General features: G+C 43.1%; 1 protein-coding gene across 1 annotated transcript in view; it reads left to right on the top strand.

Annotated features, from left to right (window-relative positions):
- Nucleotides 1-20,329, top strand: part of ATL1 (atlastin GTPase 1) — a 68,549-nt gene that overhangs the window by 21,553 nt on the left and 26,667 nt on the right. Inside the window, 7 exon segments of the mRNA XM_070749299.1 lie at nt 1,679-1,926; nt 3,315-3,449; nt 8,390-8,494; nt 11,105-11,155; nt 15,268-15,324; nt 16,671-16,763; nt 18,797-18,935. Of these exon segments, the coding sequence (XP_070605400.1) occupies nt 1,679-1,926; nt 3,315-3,449; nt 8,390-8,494; nt 11,105-11,155; nt 15,268-15,324; nt 16,671-16,763; nt 18,797-18,935 (828 nt within the window).

Genomic DNA, 20,329 nt, shown 5'->3' on the forward strand with positions numbered 1-20,329 from the left:
TCGGTTTTACAGATCTTAATCCATCTCCATTACCTTTTGTGTCTATCTTTCATTCTTTTACATCATACATTTAATAGTACAGTGATACCTCATCTTACAAACGCCTCGTCATACAAACTTTTCGAGATACAAACCCGGGGTTTAAGATTTTTTTGCCTCTTCTTACAAACTATTTTCACCTTACAAACCCACCACCGGTGCTTGGTTGTCCCACCTCTGGACTTCTGTTGCCAGTGAAGCACCCGTTTTTGCACTGCTGGGATTCTCCTGAGGCTCCCCTCCATGGGAAACCCCACCTCCAGACTTCCGTGTTTTTGTGATGCTGCAGGGGAATCCCAGCAGGGAAATCCCAGCAGGGCAAAAAAGGATGCTTCACTGTCAATGGAAGTCCGGAGGTGGGGTTTCCCAGCGAGGGGAGCCTCAGTGAAATCGCAGCATCGCAAAAACACAGAGGTCCGGAGTTGGGGTTTCAAGGACTTTGGTGTTTTTGCGATGCTGCGATTTCACTGATGCTCCCTTCGCTGGGAAACCCCACCTCTGGACTTCCATTCCAGCGAAGCGCTCATTTTTGCGATGCTGGGATTCCCCTGCTGGGATTTCTCTGCAGCATCGCAAAAACACAGAATTCCGGAGGTGGGGTTTCCCATGGAAGGGAGCTTCCAGCAGCGCAAAAATGGGCGCTTCGGCTGGCAAAAGGGGTGAATTTTGGGCTTGCACGCATTAATCGCTTTTCCATTGATTCCTATGGGAAACATTGTTTCGTCTTACAAACTTTTCACCTTAAGAACCTCGTCCCGGAACCAATTAAGTTTGTAAGACAAGGTATCACTGTATACATTTATTTAATTATTTCATTGATATGATACATTTTCTAAATAAGAGAAAAAGACATTTGCGAGGTATCTGATTATTTTTTCTATTTGTACTGATACTTTGTATTATATTATTTTTATGTTTTCTTTTGAATCCATTCATGCCATTTGTACCATGTTCGTTTTGATTCACTAATTTTATTTCCCTTGATTGAGTTTGTGATTTCATCCATTTCTACACATCTGTATATTTTGTCTATTATTAAATTTTCTGTTGGAGTCTGTTCGTTTTTCCACATTTGCGCTATCGCTATTCTGGTTGCTGTATTTATGTGTGTTATGAGAAGAAGTGTTTGTTTAGAATAATGTGTCTTCCAAATTCCTAGAAGCGTACCTTCTGGGGTATATTCTATTTCTTCTTTGGTGATTTCTATAAGCCATCTTATGGTTGTCGAGGGGGCACTCCCTAAAGCTCATCGGTAAGAAAGTGAGGACAAATAAAGGGAAATATTTCTTCACACAGAGGGTCATTGGTTTATGGAATTCACTTCCAGAAGAGGTCATAACAGCTGTCAGCCTGGAGAGCTTCAAGGCAGGATTAGACAAATTCATGGATGCCAAGTGTATCAGTGGTTATTGAAACGGATGTCCAAGTGCCGCCTCTATGTTGGTTGAGGCAGGCAGGGTTCCCCTGGGTACCATTTGTTGGGGGTCGAAGGAAAGGGAGGGTTTTGCCTTCTCTTTCTGCTCAAGATCCCCATGGACAATTGGTGGGCCACTGTGTGACACAGAATGCTGGACTCGATGGGCTTTGGCCTGATTCAGCATGGCTCTTCCTTCTTATGTTCTTATGTTCTTAAACACAGGTGGATTTTCGGAAAAAAGCTATGAGTGGAGCTCAGAAGAGGAAGACTCTGGTGGGAAGGCCCACCCAGTACAAGTGCTCATTGTGAAGGATGATCACTCCTTTGAGCTGGATGAAGATGCTCTCAACCGCATCTTGCTTTCCAAAGATGTCTGTGATCGGGAGGTGGTGGCTGTGTCCGTCGCTGGGGCTTTTCGGAAGGGGAAGTCATTCTTGATGGACTTCATGCTGAGATACATGCACAACATGGTAGGTTTCCACCAGCTGCTATAGAGTTTGTGGCCTCAGTCTTCATGCTCAGGAACTTAGTACACCAGCAAGCCTGCAGATTGCAATATGTGTCTGGCTTGCTTTTGGTGCAATTAAGAAGATGTGATTAAGTAAAGTGCCCTTGAATACCAGATTTGAATAATGAGAATGCCCTAAGGGACAAGATGTGTTGTTGCTGGTAGGAAGTGAGATTCGTCTGCCAGAATCCATCCAAACTTGTTGTGCAGCTACACAGAGTTCAGGATACAGCACAGCTGTGTGTGGCTATTTGCAGGTTTACCCAAAGTATTTGGTACATTGACATTGGGAGAACTGTAGCCTGCCTAAGTGTAGCCTGTGACTTCGTTTTGTAGATTTGCGCCTGTAATTTCATAACTGAGAATTTCTTCAATCATTTCATATCCAAACTAATCCTTTGTAACCGGATGTATCATTCTCTGACATTACCAGCCTAGTGGGGAATCTGAAAATTCCAACTAAACTTTTTATTGCCTATTTGAAATATAAAATTTAAATTCTTCTGTAGTAAAATGCTTTGTCCAAATTGAAATGGATCATCCGACTTCTCATTCAATGGACAATGGTAGCGGCATACAATGGGGCAGCATACAAATCTAATAAATAAATTAAATAAATAAATCACTGAAAATGTCCATATACCTAATTTTTGAGTTGCTAGCTGCTTGGTGACCACTAATATTAGAAATAGGCTATTGACATTAACAAACATGATTTTCCATGGCTCTAAAGCAGGGGTCGGCAACCTTAAACACTCAAAGAGCCACAAAGGTTCTAACCGGAAGCCTATTCAATTCTGGAGCCAACCGGAAGTTTGTTTATTTGTTTATTCAATTTTTTTAAGCCGCCCTTCTCCTTAGACTCAGGGCGGCTTACAACATGTTAGCAATAGCACTTTTTAACAGAGCCAGCATATTGTCCCCACAATCCAGGCCCTCATTTTACCCACCTCGGAAGGATAGAAGGTTGAGTCAACCTTGAGCCTGTGATGAGATTTGAACCGCTGACCTTCAGATCTACAGTCAGCTTCAGTGACCTGCAGTACTGCACTCTACCTGCTGCGCCACCCCGGCTCTTCGGGAAGTCCACTTCCCCTGCCATAGAGTTTCCTCCTAGTGTGGTGCCCTTTTTCCTCAGCCAACTGGAAGTTCGGTTCCCCCACCATAGAGTCTCCTCCTAGAGCTATATCCTTTTTCCTCTACTTGTCCTAACCAAAAGCCCTATCAATTGTGCAGCCAACTGGCAACGAAGCCACAGCAGAGGAATGAAAGAGCCACATGCGGCTCCAGAGCTGTGGGTTGCTGACCCCTACTATAAGGATAATAACTTGCTTGCTGATTACTTTGCAGGAGTTGGTTGATTGGATTGGGGATTTTAATGAACCACTCACAGGATTTTCTTGGCGAGGTGGATCTGAACGAGAAACAACCGGCATCCAGATTTGGAGCGAAGTCTTCCTTGTGGACAAACCAGATGGGAATAAGGTTGGTGATTTGTTGTGGATACTCATAACCTCCGGCTGATATCAAACCTTTACCCTTAGACTATCCACTGTTGACCTCTCCTGATTCCTAAGATGTCACTAAGCGGCGTACATAAGTGCACCAGCGTGCCTTCCGTCCCCTGTCTTATTGTTTCTTTATATATTTTTTTATTTTTTACTAGCATCATGTATGTTTTGCCGCCGTGTTTCAACCGCCTGTAATTACAGGGTAATTAGTCCAGGAAGACACACACCACACGATAAAAGGAAAACCCAGAAGTTTTTATAAACAGAAAAACAGAAACAGCTCCCTTTTAAAATGTCAAAGGGATTTTCTGGTACACACAAGGCACAGGTTAAATGCAATCCAATTGCTCACCCAATAACTGGGAAATTGAGTCCAATTCTAAAGTCCAGAGAGTCCACACACAATCTTGAATAGCAGAAAAACCACGATCTTGACAAAACAATGAATCAGATAAACTGCCATGAGGCTAAAACACCAAGCTGCACTTTTATCTGTAGCACTAATTACAGCAGCCCCACCCAACCACAGGTGGCCTCATTTTCTCTTGTAATAATCCTTCAGTTGTTGTCTCCTATGCATCACTCTACGCATGCATGGATGTGTCATTAATTCTTGTTCAGAATCCAGGGATGACACAGATGATTGATCTCCTCCTGGGCTGTCTGCCAAACTCCCCTCTTCCCTGTCACTCACGCTTCCTTGGTCAGAGGAGGCTTCGTCGGCAGATTCAGTCAGGAGCAAAACAGGCCTGTGGCATGTGGATGTTTCCCCCACATCCACCTGCACATTCCTTGGGGCAGGAGCTGGGCCAGAGCTAACTACAACAATGTCTGTGAATATTATTATTTCTAATCTTTTATCTCTTTAATGGTGTCATGTATATATATACTATTATAACTTCACACACCTCCATTATATACTAGACAAAACAAACAAACAAACAAATAAAAATAAGTAAATAATAGTGCAAAGCAAATCCCTAAAAATACCCAGAACATAATAGTGCAAAGCAAATCCCTAAAAATGTAGAAGACTGGAAAGAGTTAAAACCCGAAAAGAGAACCATAACAACAGTGACAACATATGAAATGATATCATAGCATGAGGTGAACCGAAGGCTGGGTGAATCAGGAGGTGATTAATTGACACAGAAAGCTAAAGAGCCCTGGGGTGGTGCCAGATGTAATAAACCAGGAGGGAATTCTATTGTTTAGGCTCCTGTATCAAAAATTATTCCCCCTGGAGTTGTCACATGGCATATCTGGCAAGTGCAGCACCTTCTAGAAAGCCTTTTGTCTTGTATTTGTACAGTGGTACCTCATCTTACGAACGCCTCTTCTAACAAACTTTTCAAGATACGAACCCAGTGTTTAAGATTTTTTTGCCTCTTCTTCCGAACTATTTTCACCTTACAAACCCAAGCAGCTGCTGCTGGGATGAAAGGGTTTCTTTTCCCCCCCTTTTTTGAAGAAAGAAAAGGGAGGGGCGGCTTGCATGGGGAAAGACTTTGGAGAGAACAGCGTGCTTGCAGAGGCACTGAAAGGGTGTCTTTTGAAGAAAGAAAAGGAAGGGGCGCCCCACTTGCCTTTCTTCCTTCCCACTCACCCTTTAGCCTAGCCTTGCTTCTTCCACCCGCCCCCTTTAGCTGCTCCTCCCTGCCCTCTGTTCGCCTCCCTTCTAAAGTTTGGGATTTTCCTGAAGGATTTGCAGGCATTATTTGCTTTTACATTGATTCCTATGGGAAACATTGTTTCATCTTACGAACTTTTCACCTTACGAACCTCCTCCTGGAACCAATTAAGTTCCTATCATGAGGTACCACTGTATTTGTATTTGTATTTATAAATACAAATACAATATTCGCTGTATTTGTATTTATTAGATTTGTATGACGCCCCTCTCCGAAGACTCGGTGCGGCTGACAACAATAAAAAAGACAATGTAAACAAATCTAACATTAAAAATAATCTAAAAAACCCCCATTGAAAGAACCAATCATACATACAAGCATACAATGTATAAATTCTATAAGCCTAGGGGGAAGGGAAAATTTCAATTCCCCCATGCCTGACGACAGAGGTGGGTTTTAAGGAGCTTGCGAAAGGCAAGGAGGGTGGGGGCAACTCTGATATCTGGGGGGAGTTGGTTCCAGAGGGTTGGGGCCGCCACAGAGAAGGCTCTTCTCCTGGGTCCCGCCGAACAACATTGTTTAGTCGACGGGACCTGGGGAAGGCTAACTCTGTGGGACCTAACTGGTCGCTGGGATTCGTACGGCAGAAGGCGGTCCCGGAGATATTCTGGTCCGATGCCATGAAGGGCTTTATAGGTCATAACCAACACTTTGAATTGTGACCGGAAATTGATCGGCAACCAATGCAGACTGCAGAGTGTTGGTGTAACATGGGCATACCTGGGGAAGCCCATGATTGCTCTCGCAGCTGCATTCTGCACGATCTGAAGTTTCCGAACACTTTTCAAAGGTAGCCCCATGTAGAGAGCATTACAGTAGTCGAACCTCGAAGTGATGAGGGCATGAGTGACTGTGAGCAGACTTTCTAGGTGGGCTCAGAAAGGAGATAATCTATCAGCCATCTAATCCTATGCTACATGCATCTTTGTATCAGTGGAACAGCTTGCCTCCAGAAGTTGTGAATGCTCCAACCCTGGAAGTTTTTAAAAAGAGATTGAATAAGCATTTGTCTGAAGTGTGTAGAGTTTCCTGTCTAAGCAGGGATTGGACTAGATTAGAAGACCTCCAAGGTCCCTTCCAACTCTGTTATTCTGTATAGCAATAGCATTTAGACTTATGCACCGCTTCACAGGGCTTTACAGCCCTCTCTAAGTGGTTTAGAGAGAGTAAGCATAATTGCCCCCACCATTTGGGTCCTCATTTTACCGACCTTGGAAGGATGGAAGGTTGAGTCAACCTTGAGCTTACTGAGATTTGATCTGCCAAACTGCTGGCAACCAGTGATCAGCAGAAGTAGTTTGCACTACTGCACTCTAACCTGTTCTGCCAGCGTGTCCCAACCGCCCATAATTACAAGGTAATTAGTCCAAAAAGACACACACCACACGGTAGAAGGAAAACCAAAAGTCTTTATCAATAGAAAAGCAGAAACAACTCCCTTTTTAAATGTCAAAGGGATTTTCTGGTACACACAAGGCACAGGTTAAATGCAATCCAATTTCTCACCCAGTAACTGGGAAATTGAGTCCAATTCCAAAGTCCAGAAATTCCACACAAAGTCTTGAACAGGGAAACAACAAACCACGATCTTGATGAACTATGAATCAGATAAACTTCCAGAAGGCTAAACCAGCACGCTGCTCTTTTTATCTGTATCACTAATTACAGCAGCCCCACCCAACCACAGGTGGCCTCACTTATCTCCTGTAATAATCCTTCAGTTGTTCTCTCCTATGCATCACTCTACGCATGCGTGGGTCCGTCATAAGTTCTTGTTCAGAATCCAGGGATGATAAGGATGATTGATCTCCTCCTCGGCTGTCTGCCAAACTCCCCTCTTCCCTGCTACTCACACTTCCTTCGTCAGAGGAGCCTTCGTCGGGAGGTTCTATTGGGAGCAAAACAGGTCTGTGGCATGTGGATGTTTTCCCCACATCCACCTGCACATTCCTTGGGGCAGGAGCTGGGCCAGAGCCAACCGCAATATAACCATTGTACCACTGAGGCTCTTTGTGAAAGGGGATACCAAAAATTTTAGCCTGGAGGCTCCTTTAAAATTTTGCATAGGCGTGAGGAGTTCACAAAATGACTGCTAAAGGTGAGCCTTCCAGCCTATCATTCTGGTGGGATTTTGTGAGACTCCAGGCCATGATTGCAAATAAGATGCTGAATAAAGTAAGATGAAGGCTAATTTGCTTATTCATTGGATTTCTATGTTGTTGCCCATCTCACTAATACAGTGACTTTGGGAAGCTTATAATATAATAAAAGATAAAAACTGCAAAATGCTTTGTTATGTAGTAGATCAGTGTTCTGTCTATTTTTAAAAACAATAAAAAGAACCTTATTAAAGCTGAAGTAGTCATTGACTTTTGTCAATGACTACTTCAGCTTCAATCGCAATAGCACAAGAGCTATTCAAACTTAATATTAACCGCTTCAAACTTGACTGTAAAAAATATGACTTCAGCAACCGAGTTGTCGAAGCATGGAACTCATTACCTGACTCAATAGTGTCAACCCCTAACCCCCAACACTTTTCCCTTAGACTATCCACGATTGACCTCTCCAGGTTCCTTAGAGGTCAGTAAGGGGCATTCATAAGTGCACCAGCGTGCCTTACGTCACCTGTCCAATTGTCTTCCCTTATCTCATTTATCTTTTCTTCCTTTCAAATATTTTCACCTATACTTTTATATCTTTTCTTCTATTCTTTTCTTTATTTATATTACTACATATCTGTTCTCTTCAATGTGTATTATGTATTGGACTAACTAACTAACAAAACAAAACAAAACAAAATAAAATAAAAAAAAAATAAATGTCAGATGGACCAGGAAACTAGAAGACACACAAAAGGCAAAATTTGGGTGCCGTATTATTTATCCCTACATTACCAATATTCTCACCTTAGCTCAGTAGTGTGTTAGTAATCTTTGGAAGAAATGTATTTAGTTCACTGTTAAAATGCCTTCTGAGCACCTTCGCCCATATTCCTGGACAATATAGGCCACCTTTAAGCGCTCCAAATTAGAGATAAACAATAAGATGTTCATTCGTTGCAGGCAAAAACTGTGAGAACATTCCTTAAGTGAGTCAGATTTGAAGTATTCCAGTGGCATAACATACCTGAAGCCAAAGGCTTTGATTTTTTTTTATTTTAGCAAATGTAATTCCTAAGGGCCTCATCTTGTATCCTCCTCTCCCTCACTTGTTTTTACAGGTTGCTGTACTGCTAATGGATACTCAGGGCACCTTCGATAGCCAGTCAACGCTGCGAGATTCAGCCACCGTCTTTGCTCTGAGCACCATGATCAGCTCCATCCAGGTAACAGACAATTTAAGTTGTTGGTTATCACCTATAAAGCCTTACATAGCTTAGGACCAGATTATTTAGGGGACTGTCTTCTGCCTCACACATCCCAGCGACCGATTAGATCGCACAGAGTTGGCCTTCTCCGGGTCCTGTCAGCCCAACAATGTTGATTGGCGGGACCGCAGGGAAGGGCCTTCTCTGTGGTGGCTCTGGTCCTCTGGAATCAACTCCCCCCAGAGATTCGCACCACCTCCATCCTCCTGGCCTTTTGAAAGGCTTTAAAAACACGGCTGTTGAGCAACAACATTAAGCTCTGGTCAATATTATTATTATTATTATTATTATTATTATTATTATTATCATTATTATTATCATCATCATCATCATCATCATTATCATCATCATCATTATTATTTTACTTACTTACTTACTTACTTACTTACTTACTTACTTACTTACTTACTTACTTACTTATTAGATTTGTATGTCACCCCTCTCCGAAGACTCGGGGCGGCCCACAACAACAATAATACAATATACAGAGTACAAATCCAATTAAAATTAAAAACGAAATTTAAAACCCATAGATATTAAAAACAATCATTACTGCACAATCACACCATTCTCATGTATTACAGTCAGGAAAAAAGGTGGTGGGGGCGGGGAAGAGATAGTTATTCCTCCCATGCCTGGCGACATAGATAGGTCTTCAACATCTTGTGGAAGGCGGGAAGAGTAGGGACAATTTGAATCTCTGGGGGGAGTTGGTTCCAGAGGGCTGGGGCCGCCACAGAGAAGGCTCTTCCCCTGGGTCCCGCCATGAATGATAGATGGATAAATGTTTTTTTTAATATTGGGGTTTAAAATTTTGTATTTGGTTTTTATTGTTGTACGCTGCCCTGAGTATGTCAGGAGAAGGGCAGCTTATAAATACAACAAACAAACAAACAAACAAACAAACAAACTTCCTGAGGTGATCCTGTGATCACTTTTTGTGACCTTCTGACAATGGGGAAACCAAAATCACAGCTATCTTATTTATTATTATTATTAATTTATTTATTAGATTTGTATGTCGCCCCTCTCCGTAGACTCGGGGTGGCTAACAACAGTAATAAACAGCATGTAACAAATCTAATGTTTAAAATAATTTAAAAATCCTTATTAAAACTAGACATACACACAAACATACCATGCATAAATTGTATAGGCCTAGGGGGAAAGAATATCTCAGTTCCCCCAAGCCTGACGACAGAGGTGGGTTTTAAGGAGCTTACGAAAGGCAAGGAGGGTGGGGGAAATTCTGATCTCCGGGGGGAGCTGGTTCCAGAGGGTCAGGGCCGCCACAGAGAAGGCTTTTCCCTTGGGTCCCGCCAGATGACATTGTTTAGTTGACGGGACCCGAAGTCCTTCTTTTCATTAAACTAGACATTTCGCAAGATCCAGTGATCATAGAGTCTTTTCAGTGCAAAAGCCAGAGCATGCAGTGTTTTAGTATTTGAATGGAGACACGGGGATGTGTGACTGCAAAAATAATGATGGTGGAACTGCTACATTGTGATAGTTGAGATGAACGAACTATATGATAGACGGGGCGAAGACAAAATAGTTACACATTGCCCTAAAAAAATGTTGTTGGCTTGAAGTTTGGACCGATAAGTGTTTTCTAACCTCTGCTCCTTACGATAGGTGGATTTGAACTCTGAGAATTCCCCAATCAGCATGTCTTAAAGTTGTTAAGGTTGGGAGACATTACTCCAAATAGAGACTCTTTAAGAGTACAACATACCGTATTTTTTTGGAGTATAAGATGCACCTTAGTTTTTGGGGAGGAAAATGGGGAAAAAATCTGCTTACCAGGTATTTGTCTGGCTAGTGTCCTTAGTCTGGTCAGCTTCAGCTTTATCCCCTGGTTAGGGCTTTAAAAAAAACTTTATTTGGAGAGAGTAACAATTAAAGAGCTTGCAAGCAGGTAAGAGCTGGGAACATCATTAGCACCTGGTTAGGACTGGAAAGAAACTTATTCGGTTAGAGCAATGAAAAAAAAACCCTGGAAAGATTTAGAGCTTGGGAAACATTCTTTGCAGAGAGTAACAATGAAAAAGTTTGCAAATTGGTAAGAACTGGGAACATTGTTAGCACCTGGTTAGGATTGGAAAGAAACATTCGGAGCAAGTAGAGAATGAAAAAAACCTACGAAGATAGGGTTTGGAAAACATTCTTCGCAGAGAGTAACAATGAAAGAGCTTGCAAGCCGATAAGAGCTGGGAACATTGTTAGCATCTGGTTAGGGCTGGAAAGAAACCTATTTGGAGCAAAGTTAGAGCAATGAAAAAACCCTGCAAAGACTAGGGCTTGGAAAACATTATTTGCAGAGAGAAACAATGAAAGAACCTGCAAGGTAAGATCTGGGAAGATCGTTAGCAGCTAGTTAGGGCTGAAAAAAAAAGCTAAATTCAGAGTATAAGACACACCCAAATTATCAGCCTCTTTTAGGGAGGAAAAAAGTATCTGAAAAATACAGTAGGTAGCAGGAAATAAATTGCATGCACACAGCGTCTGCAAGAAAATGAGAATTTTCACAGCCATTTTGACACAATTCTGGCTTTGTTTTGTACCCAGGTGTATAATTTGTCACAGAACGTACAAGAAGATGATCTTCAGCACTTGCAGGTAACGCTATGTTGCTCATCCATCTAAGTTGGACAGTTCTTTTTGCTATAATTCTGTTTGTTCTTATGGTGCAAAGATACATACCATTGTGACTCAGCACCATTACTATTGTGACTCAGCACCATTACTATTTATTCAGCTAATATTTAATTATTTGATGATTTCATACCCCGGGAAATCCAGATAGTGCAGAATGCAGCTGCGAGAGCAATCATGGGCTTCTCTAAGTATGCCCATATTACTCCAACACTCCGCAGTCTGCATTGGTTGCCGATCAGTTTCCGGTCACAATTCAAAGTGTTGGTTATGACGTATAAAGCCCTTCATGGCACCGGACCAGAATATCTCCGGGACCGCCTTCTGCCGTACGAATCCCAGCGACCGGTTAGATCCTACAGAGTTGGCCTTCTCTGGGTCCCGTCGACTAAACCAGTGTTTCCCAACCTTTTTTGAGCCGCGGCACATTATTCATATTTTCAAAATCCCGGGGAACACTGAAAGGGGGGGGGCGGGGCGGGGGGGAGGGCTAAAGAAAAGTTTGGACAAAAAAACCCTCTCTCTTCCTCCCTTTCGCTCTATTTCTCCCTCTTTCTCTTTTCCTTCCTTCCCTTCTTTCTCTCTCTCCATCCCTCTTTCTTTCTTTCTCTCTTTTTTGCTCTCTTTCTCTCTCCCTCCTTCCCTTCCTCTATGTCTTTCTCTCTCCTTTGCTCTCTCTCTCTCTCTGTCTCTCTTGCTATCTCTTTCTTGCTTTTCTCTCTCTCTTGCTCTCTCTCTCTCTTTCACTGTCTTGCTATATGTCTCTTTCTTTCTCTTTGCCTCTCTTGCTATCTCTCTTTCTTTCTCTTTCTCTCTTTCTCTCTCTCTGTCTCTCTTGCTATGTCTCTCTTTCTTTCTCTTTCTCTCTCTCTCTGTGCCTCTCTTGCTAAGTCTCTCTTTTTCTCTTGCTATGTCTCTCTTTCTTTTTCTCTCTCTCTGCCTCTCTTGCTATGTCTCTCTTTCTCTGCCTCTCTTTCTTGCTCTGTCTCTCTCTCTCTGCCTCTCTTGCTATGTCTCTCTTTCTCTCTCTCTCTTTCTCTGCCTCTTTCTTGCTCTGTCTCTTTCTCTGCCTCTCTTGCTATGTCTCTCTTTCTCTCTCTCTCTGCCTCTCTTATATGTCTCTCTTTCTTTCTCTCTCTCTCTCTCAGCTGACTGCAAGTGGGAGCCCTGACGGCGGCAGCTGGACGTGCTGCTGGACACCGTATATGCCAGGCCCGCAGCGCCAGCATGTACGACGTCTAGCAGCACGTCCAACCGCCACCGTCAGGGCTCCTGCTTGCAGTCAGCTGAGAGAGAGAGAGAGAGCGCTCCCTCTCGCCGCCGCCATCTCCCCACGACTGCCTGCGGCCACTGCGGCCGCCCCCGCCCCCCGCTCCCATCGCCAGTGCCCTCCCGCCGGGCCACAAAGGAAACTTGCTGTCGACGCAGGAGAAGCTCCAGCTGGGCGGGGCGCTGCCGGTACTTCCGTCTTGGGGCTCCCGCTCGCAGCTGTCAACCGGCTCCTGCTCGATGCCGCGGTTTTCGGCGCGCTCCTGCTGGGTCCCAAAGAAGGAAGGCGGGGAAAAGGCGCGAAGAATAAAGCTCTCCTTCTTCCTGCCTTCCTTCTTTGGCGCCCAGCAGGAGAGCGCCGAAAACCGCGGCATCGAGCAGGAGGCAGGGGACAGCTGCGAGCGGGAGCCCCAGGACGGAAGTACCGGCAGCGCCCCGCCCAGCTGGAGCTTAGCGGCACACCTGGCCATGTCTCGCGGCACACCGGTGTGCTGCGGCACACCGGTTGGGAAACGCTGGACTAAACAATGTCGTCTGGCGGGACCCAGGGGAAGAGCCTTCTCTGTGGTGGCTCTGGCCCTCTGGAACCAATTCCGCCCAGAGATTAGAACTGCCCCTACCCTCCTTCCCTTTCGCAAGCTACTTAAAACCCATCTCTGCCGTCAGGCATGGGGGAACTGAGATATTCTCTCCCCCTAGGCCTTTACAATTTTATGCATGGTATGTCTGTATGTATGTTTGGTTTTTTATATTAATGGGTTTTTAATCGTTTTTAGTATTGGATTATTTTGTATACTGTTTTATTATTGTTGTTAGCCGCCCCGGGTCTCCGGAGAGGGGCGGCATACAAATCCAATAAATCAAATCAAATCAATAAATCAAATCCAATAAATCTAATCTAATCTAATCTTTATTTACTACCATTAGTCTTACTATTGCTAACAATATCTTTGTGATCAGGTCTGGGAATAGGAATATCCCAAGGATAGATACAGATATAGATTAACCGAGTTGGAAGGGTCCTTATAGGTCATCTAGTCCAACCCCCCCACCCAGAAGACCCTGCCCCATTTTTCACAGATGTCATTTCAGTCTCTTCTTGAAAGCTTCCAGTGATAAAGCTCCCACAACTTCCAAAGGCAAAGTTGTTCCATTGGGTGATTCCATTCTCGCTGTCAGAAAATTTCTCCTTATTTCCAGTTTGAATTTCTCCTTGTTCGGTTTACATCCATTATTCTTTGCTTGGCCTTCAGGTGCTTTGGATAAAGGTTTTAACAATATTCACACGTCAGACAAGCTACGTGTATTTTTAAAGCAGACTTCGGCCAAATGTTTGATGCCTTTCATTTGTATGCGAGCTTCAAAGATCTCTTTAGAGCTGTGGAAGGATAACAGAGAAGTCCCAACTTCAGCACTGTGGTATCTTCAGTTTAAAGTAATACATTAAAAGGATTCAACCATACTGTAATCTATACACCTTCAGTTTCATACTTAAAGCCCTGTTTTCAATCTTATGGATGAAAGTTGTCCAGATAAAGACAATAGCTTTTGATACCTTAAAAGTAACAAATCGCTTAATTGTAAAAGTTTACAGACTGGAGCCCATTGACACATTTACATTTGATGTATCTGATCAAGAGAAGTGTCATCAGCAAAAGTGGATGCCATAATAAATTCACCAAATTTTAAGGGGTCCGATTCCCCTTGGTGCTCTTTGTGGTTTTAGTGACTTAACTTATTCTTTAAGGGACAAAAGAGTACAAGCACTCTGAATTAAAAGCTCTTCAAAAAGACCTTGACTTTGTGTCTGAATGGTCAAACATCTGGCAATTCCAAATCTCAACCAAAAAATGTTCTGTCCTACACATTGGCAGAAAGAATCTGAACTCCAAATAGAAGCTGAATAAACAAGACCTTGCAGACAACCCTCCACTCTGTAAAAGACCTTGGAATACAGTATTCATATAAAATGACCTAAATGCCAAAGCCCACTGCAACAACATTGCCAAAAAGGCTTCAAGAGTTGTTAACCTAATCCTACGTAGCTTCTGCTACGGTAATCTCACACTACTAACCAAAGCATACAAAACTTTCACCAGACCAATCCTTGAATACAGCTCATCTGTCTGGAACCCACATACTCTCTCTAGAAAATGTCCAGAGATACTTTACTAGAAGAGCCCTCCACTCCTCTACTCGCAACAGACTACCCTATGCAACTAGACTTACAATCCTAGGTTAAGAAAGTTTAGAACTAAGTCACCTTAAACACAACCTAAGCATAGCCCATAAAATCGTCTGCTACAACATCCTTCCTGTCAACGAGTACTTCAGTTTCAACCACAACATCACTCGAGCACACAACAGATACAAACTTAAATTATACGGCTGCAAACCCAACTGCAGGAAATACGACTTTAGTAACCAAGTAGTTAATGCATGGAACTCACTACCTGACTCTGTAGTATCATCACCTAACCCCCAAATCTTTACCCTTAGATTATCCACTCTTGACCTCTCCCGATGCTTAAGAGGCGTGCATAAGTGCACCGGAGTGCCTTCTCTCCCCTGTCCTAATGTTTCTCTTTAACTAGTATCATGCATATAAATATTATATTTTTGTATACCATCAATATGTACTTGACAAATAAATACCAGTAAATAAATAAATGATAAATAGAACCAGTGTAATGTTCAGCTCCAATTTAAATATAAAGCACTATGGTTAGTAGTGCAATATAAGAAATACTATTGGTTAACTTACAATTCTTCTTTAATATTTCCTTCTGGCTTCCTTCTCGTTTCAGCTCTTCACAGAATATGGGAGGTTGGCCATGGAAGAAACATTCCTGAAGCCATTTCAGGTAAGAAGATAATTGAGAACTCCTGTGCAATCTGCAGAAGTGATGTTTTATTACTGAACAGACAATCTTGAGGTTGCACTCAAAGAGAAATGGAAACCTATTTAGTTTGAAAAGATAACTCAGGTCTTCAAAACGACCACTTGCCATTGCCTTGTGGTGCGGCTATAACATCAAGTTGCTATTCAGTGCTGAAGCATTATTTATTTATTTATTGGATTTGTATGCTGCCCCTCTCTGTAGACTCGGGGCGGCTAACAACAATGATAAAAACAGCATGTGACAAACTTGTATAAAACTTGTAATGGCCTAGGGGGAAGGAATATCTCAACTTCCCCATGCCTGGCGGAATAAATGAGTCTTGAGTAGTTTACGAAAGACAGGGTGGGTGGGGGCAATTCTAATCTCCGGGGGGAGTTGGTTCCAGAGGGCTGGGGCCGCCACAGAGAAGGCTCTTCCTCTGGGGCCCGCCAAATGACATTGTTTAGTCGACGGGACCCGGAGAAGGCCAACTCTGTGGGACCTTATCGGTCGCTGGGATTCTTGCGGTAGCAGGCAGTTCCGGAGGTAATCTGGTCCAGTGCCATGTAGGGCTTTAAAGGTCATGACCAACACTTTGAATTGTGACCGGAAACTGATCGGCAGCCAATGCAAGCCACGGAGTGTTGAGGAAACGTGGGCGAATCTTGGAAGCCCCACGATGGCTCTCGCGGCTGCGTTCTGCATGATCTGAAGTTTCCGAACACTTTTCAGAGGTAGCCCCATGTAGAGAGTGTTGCAGTATGCACCAGTATTATTGTAATATTTTGGATTTCTCCATTCCCATCTGTTCTGTCTTGCACGGCAACCGTCTGGTAATTAGCCCCCACAATTTGGGTCCCCATTTTACCCACCTTGGAAGGATGGAAGACTGAGTCAACTTTGAGCTAGTGGTGAGATTTGAACTGCTGAACTACATCTAGTAGTTAAGTAGCCTGTGAAGTAGCCTGCAGTGCTGCACTCTAACCACTGCGCCACCCCCGGCTCTTAATAAAGGTGGGATATAAATAAATAAACAACAATACTTTTCCTTTGAGAAGTATATGGCATCAAAGAGGCCAAATTTTTGTTTCTATAAAATCCCACATTGGTTGCTTTCAGAAATAGAAAATTAAATGTTTATAATTTTCAAGAAACAACTTGCTACAAAGGAGTTAATTTCTTAAAATGAAGCAGTTTATATAAACCTCAAATTAAACAGATAAAAACACTCCGTTGTTCCATACCAAACGATGCATTTAAACGAATGCAATGTTTTCACCGCTTGTACCTTGTATTCAATTTGCTTTTGGTTTTTATCCCATTTATAGTCTCTTATTTTCCTTGTTCGTGACTGGAGTTTTCCCTATGAATTTACTTATGGGGCCGAAGGTGGAGCCAAATTTTTGGAAAAACGTCTCAAGGTTGGTATTAACACTTGCATGTGTTCTTATTGTATTTTCCAGCTTAATAGACATTTGTTAATCAGATCAGACAATAATAATAATTATTTATTAGATTTGTATGCCGCCCCTCTCCGGAGACTCGGAGCGGCTCACAACAAAAACAACAATGTGACAAATCCAATATATTAAAAAGACATCTAAAAACCCATTATTAAAACCATGCAACACAATCATACCATACATAAACAATATAAGCCCAGGGGTATTTTAATTTCCCCATGCCTGACGACATAGGTGGGTCTTCAATAGCTTATGAAAGGCATGGAGGGTGGGGGCAGTTCTGATCTCTGGGGGGAGTTGATTCCAGAGGGCCGGGGCCGCCACAGAGAAGGCTCTTCCCCGGGGCCTGCCAGACGACATTGTTTAGTCGATGGGACCCAGAGAAGGCCAACTCTGTGGGACCTTATTGGTCGCTGGGATTCGTGCGGCAGAAGACGGTTCCGAAGGTATTCTGGTCCGATGCCATGTAGGGCATTATAGGTTATTACCAACACTTTGAATTGTGACCGGAAACTAATTGGCACCCAGTGCAGGCCGCGGAGTGTTGACGAGACGTGGGCAGATCTAGGAAGCCCCACGATAGCTCACGCGGCCGCATTCTGCGCGATGTGAAGTTTCCGAACACTTTTCAAAAGTAGCCCCATGTAGAGAGCATTGCAGTAGTTGAACCTTGAGCTGATGAAGGGATGAACGACTGTGAGCAATGACTCCCTGTTCAAATAGGGTCGTAACTGGTGCACCAGGCGAACCTGGGCAAACGTCCCCCTCGCCACAGCTGAAAGATGGTGCTCTAATGTTAGCTGTGGATCGAGGAGGAGGTCAATAACCCCACCCCCACCCCCAGGGTAATGGATAGACAGATGGAATTGTCCTTGGGAGGCAAACCCCACAGCCACTCCGTCTTGTCAGGGTTGAGTTTGAGTCTGTTGACACCCATCCAGACCCCAACAGCCTCCAGGCACTGACACATCCCTTCCACTGCTTCACCGACTGGACATGGGGTGGAGATGTACAGCTGGGTATCATCAGCATATTGATGATACCTCACCCCACGCCCTTGGATGATCTCACCCAGATGATCTCACCCATAATGAAATAATCCTCATGAAAAAAAAATATGAATTCCTGCATTTTTGAAATGGAAAAGTATGAAAACTTTTTGTTGCAAGCCTAAAATTGGCTTCATGCATTTAAAGAAAAAATGCAGTTTCTCTCAACAGGAATGATCGAAACATTTAAATATGTCAAAGGGTTAAATAGGGTTCAGGAGGGAAGTGTTTTTAATAGGAAAGTGAACACAAGAACAAGGGGACACAATCTGAAGTTAGTTGGGGGAAAGGTCAGAAGCAACGTGAGAAAATATTATTTTACTGAAAGAGTAGTTGATGCTTGGAACAAACTTCCAGCAGACGTGGTTGGTAAATCCACAGTAAATGAATTTAAATATGCCTGGGATAAACATATATCCACCCTAAGATAAATTACAAAAAATAGTATAAGGGCAGACTAGATGGATCATGAGGTCTTTTTCTGTGTCAGTCTTCTATGTTAGGAATAAAACTAGGAAATCCTAACCTCCCCACCGTTTTTCACACTTGACAACCACTGCAGCATCTCCATGGTCATGTGATCAAAATTCCGAGGCTTGGCGACTGTCTCATATTTATGTTGGTTGCAATGTTCCGGGAGCCTGGAATCAACTCTTGTCCCCTTCTGACAAGCAAAGTCAATGGGGGGAAGCCAGATTCATTGAACAATCGGGTTCCTAACGTTACAACTTTACTGATTCGGTTAACCACTGTAGCAAGAAAAAGATATCAGACATGGGATGAAATTCACTTAACAACTTAGCTTCAGAAATTTTGGGCTGACTTTCTGTGGTCGTAAGTCAAGGACTGCCTGTGCCAAGATGCAACAATGGAATCCTCGGTTATGAATAAGAGATTTACACTTGTCCCCCTTAAAAGGAGTAATTGCCTGCTTGTTCCCAGGTTTCTGGAAATCAGCACGAAGAGCTGCAGAATGTGAGGAAGCACATACACTCCTGTTTCACCAACATCTCCTGTTTTCTTTTACCCCATCCGGGTTTGAAAGTAGCCACAAATCCCAATTTTGATGGGAAACTCAGAGGTAAGTTCATTAGCCTCAGTAAGAAACCAAGGGTTGGACTAGAAGACCTCCAAGGTCCCTTCCAACTCTTGTTGTTGTTTATTTATTTATTATTTAGATTTGTATGCCTCCCCTCTCCGCGGACTCTGTTGTTGTTGTTGTTGTTGTTGTTATTATTATTATGATGATGATGATGATGATGATGATGTCAGTACAACATAGCAAACGAGATCACTATGCTGGATTTTGTATTTCATCACCAGTCGGGCGCTTCCCAAGCACCTAGGACTGCGTGATGTAGCGACGAATTATGTTTGCCGATCCCAGTAAAGCGGCCTTTTGCAATTGACAGATGGAGATTTTGTCAATTCCGATGGTTTTCAAATGTCCGCAGAGATCCTTTGGTACTGCGCCCAGTGTGCCAAGTACCACTGGGACCACTTTCACTGGCTTATGCCAGAGTCGTTGCAGCTCGATTTTTAGATCTTCGTATTTCACTAATTTCTCTAGCTGCTTCTCCTCAATTCTGCTGTCCCCTGGGATTGCGATGTCGATGATCCATACTTTCTTTTTAGACACAATCACAATGTCTGGTGTGTTGTTGTTGTTGTTATTATTATTATTATTATTATTCAGCACAAAAATGGAGGTAGCATTCAAAACTACCAAGTTGGAGGTGCTGCATCATAGACAAATTTGAGCCAGGCTTCTCAGAAGTGTGTGTGTCTATGGCTATTTTAGAGATAACATTTATTTTTAATCTGTCAGAATAGAACAGTAAGGAGCCATCTGTGTGAAATAGTGTAGGGTTTCCTGCCTAAGCAGGAGGTTGGACTAGAAGACCTCCAAGGTCTCTTTCAACTCTGTTGTTGTTGTTGTTATTCTTGTTGTTGTTATATCCTCCTCCTCCTCCTCCTCCTCCTCCTCCTCCTCCTCCTCCTCCTTCTTATTATTATTATTACTCCTCCTCCTCCTCCTCCTTCTTCTTCTTATTATTATTATTACTACTCCTACTCCTACTACTCCTACTCCTACTACTACCTTGGAGGTCTTCTAGTCTAACCCTCTGCTCAAACAGGAGACTCTATACTAGGGATCCTCAAACACGGCAACTTTAACACTTTTGGACTTCAATTCCCAGAGTTATCCAGCCAGCTGTGCTGCCTGGAGAATTTTGGGAGTTGAAGTCTATAAGTCTGAATAGAATAGAATAGAATTTTATTGGCCAAGTGTGATTGGACACACAAGGAATTTGTCTTAAAGTTGCCAAGTTTGAAGACCTCTGCTCTCTGTATCATTTCATACAAGTGACTGTCCAGTCTCTTCTTAAAAACCTCCAGTGACAAAGCACCCACAGCTTCTGACAGCAAGCTGTTCCACTGGTTAATTATTCTCATTCTCCTTAGTTTCAGGTT

Source organism: Erythrolamprus reginae, chromosome 1 (assembly GCF_031021105.1).
Source record: "Erythrolamprus reginae isolate rEryReg1 chromosome 1, rEryReg1.hap1, whole genome shotgun sequence".
In the NCBI taxonomy this organism is placed as follows: Eukaryota; Metazoa; Chordata; class Lepidosauria; order Squamata; family Dipsadidae; genus Erythrolamprus; species Erythrolamprus reginae.